Genomic DNA, 2,297 nt, shown 5'->3' with positions numbered 1-2,297 from the left:
GAAGGAAGGAAGGAAGGAAGGAAGGAAGGAAGGAAGGAAGGAAGGAAGAAAAGAGAGAAAGCGTTTCCCTTGGAACTGAGTAAGAAGTGCAGCGACAATAAAATACAATAAAACACCACTGTTTGAGGGAGAACAACAAAACGCAGCCCTCCGTCTTCCTGGTTTGGTTCTCTTTCCCTGGCAGAAAACTATTGATTCCTCTTATTGCATTTTAAATTGGGAAGAGAGTGCCCGGGGATTTGCCGCAAGGCGGACAGGAGGACGAGAAAAAGAGCCAGGAGGTGTAGTGGAGAAAGCATGGGGGATTCTAAATTCGCCCCAGAAGGGTTGGAAGGGTGCGTTTTAGCGCGCTTGAGTCCCGCAGTCCCTCTCTCCCGCATTGTGCAGCCAAGAGCCGCCCTCTCAGTTGGGGGGGGTGGATATATATATATTTCTCTTTCTCTTAATGTATTAAAAACAATTTCAAATGACATTGCACGTGCGATCCAAGTGTGTTGTTGCAGCCAGCGACCTGCCAGCACGCAGCAGAGGCTCTGCGGGATGCGCCCCTATAAGCCCCTGGCACCCAGAGCCTGGCCCTCGCCGCCGCCGCCGCCTTCCTCTCCTCCCGGGGCTCCGGGGTCGGGCAGCCGTGGCGGGGTCCTCGGCGCGGCCTCAGCTCACTGGTTTAACTCCAGCGCCCAGACTTGCTGCGGCCAGCCTGTGCGCCCTTTAATCCTCTTCTCGCCTGGGCCCAGGGCAGGAGGAAAGCCTTCGTGTTGCTGCTGCCAGAGGACACACACAAGAAAAGAGGCGAGAGACAGGTTTAAATTTTTCTGCTCCTATCGCCCAGGCATAGAGTCGGGGTGGGGAAAAGGTTTTGGGAGCAGTAACTGGGCGCCTTTAAATAAGTGACGGATTTCTGTTTGCGAAATAGGCAAACAGGCTCATAAATTTGCTTTTATTTGCCAGAGTTTCTGGGGGCCGGGATGGGCTGGGCAGCTTCTGCAAGTTTGGTACGAGAATTTTCTGTACCTGGTGAAATTGGTGCGTGTAGTTTGGGCTTTATGGCGCTAAAGGATGACCGCCAGGGTTGGGCTGGGAAGGGTGGGAATCAACAGTTTTCCCGCTCTCGGACCTGGTCCCCCCACAAGTCCCACCCGCTTTCCATCCTGGTTTAGCGACCGGGCTTGGTTGAGGGATCGTGTCCCCACTAGCGCGCTAGATGGCTTGGCGGAGGAGGAATGAGTGGGCCTGGCCCACCACTAGCCTCCTTCCCGTCTCTTAGCAAGAACCAAGCAGTGCTACTTGAAAGAGGCTGCGACGAGCAGTGGGTGGGGATACGCCCCAAAACTCCTTGCAACCAGGCGTCGCTCCGGCCTGCCTCTCCACCAGCTACATCGGTGGCAGTTTAGAGACCCGATGCCTATCGATCTTTCCCGGTCTCCCCCGACGAGCTTTCCCTAGTTTACCACAGCCCCTGCGGGTCAGAGAAAACCTGGCGGGGCGTTCTGGTCGCCTCCAGACTTGCTGCGGGCCTGAACTCACCAACTCAGAGAAACGAGTTCGCTAGCCCAGAAACCGCCGCCCTCAGAGGTCCCAGAGCCCTGGGCCAGCGGCACCGCCCTCCAGAAAGTGTCACACTCCCTGGAGAGGATCGAGAAAGGTCGAGTAGGGACTGCGATCTCCAAAGCCAAAAGCAGTGGGTGAGACCTGTGCCTCTTGCTTGTCAGAGTTCACACACAAAACGATCAAGGTCGCCCTCAGAACTAGCTTGTGGGCAGTGGAGCAGTGGGACCGGCTCTGGACTGGGAGTAGAAGACCTGACTTGTTTTATCCCAACTCCACCTCTGACTCCTCCGATAGGTGGCCTTTACCTCCGGGTCCCACTCTGGGCCTCAGTTTCCCTATCCGTACAACAATGGAAGTAGCCTAGCCTCTTCAGCAAAAACCCTTTGAAAACAGTAACTGAGTCCACGTGCATAAACCCCCACTAAGGCAAATTAAAGTAACACACTTCTACAGCATTCTTATCCTGGATTCCAGGGAAGCCCAGGAATGGATCAGACCCCCTTGAAATTGGAAGCAAAATATAAGATGTGTGCATTTTCTCGGGTCTGAATCTTCCAAAGGATCCTTAAAAGAGATCCTTTCAGGATGGTCTTCATTCACAGCCTTACAAAGACTGTCCCACATTACAAATGAGCTCAAATATGAGTCCGCCTCCCACCACACACAAAATCCCACACCACAGCCTCAGAATTCCCCGCAGCCTCTCGAAATCGCACACACAGCAATGCAGACTCCTTCCACTGCGT

The 2,297-nt window shown here is 54.2% G+C and overlaps 1 protein-coding gene across 1 annotated transcript in view; it reads right to left on the bottom strand.

The window, feature by feature from the left end:
• Positions 1-659: 659 nt before the first annotated feature.
• Positions 660-2,297, bottom strand: part of LOC103664805 (heart- and neural crest derivatives-expressed protein 1) — a 2,265-nt gene continuing 627 nt past the window's right edge. Inside the window, exon 2 of the mRNA XM_040630201.1 lies at positions 660-764. Within this exon, the coding sequence (XP_040486135.1) occupies positions 660-764 (105 nt within the window). The remainder of the gene's footprint in view (positions 765-2,297) is intronic.

The sequence above is a fragment of the Ursus maritimus genome, unplaced genomic scaffold, assembly GCF_017311325.1.
Source record: "Ursus maritimus isolate PB19 unplaced genomic scaffold, ASM1731132v1 scaffold_15, whole genome shotgun sequence".
Classification (NCBI taxonomy): Eukaryota; Metazoa; Chordata; class Mammalia; order Carnivora; family Ursidae; genus Ursus; species Ursus maritimus.
Note: the sequence above shows the minus strand (reverse complement) of the source record. Positions and strands in the feature narration are given on the sequence as shown.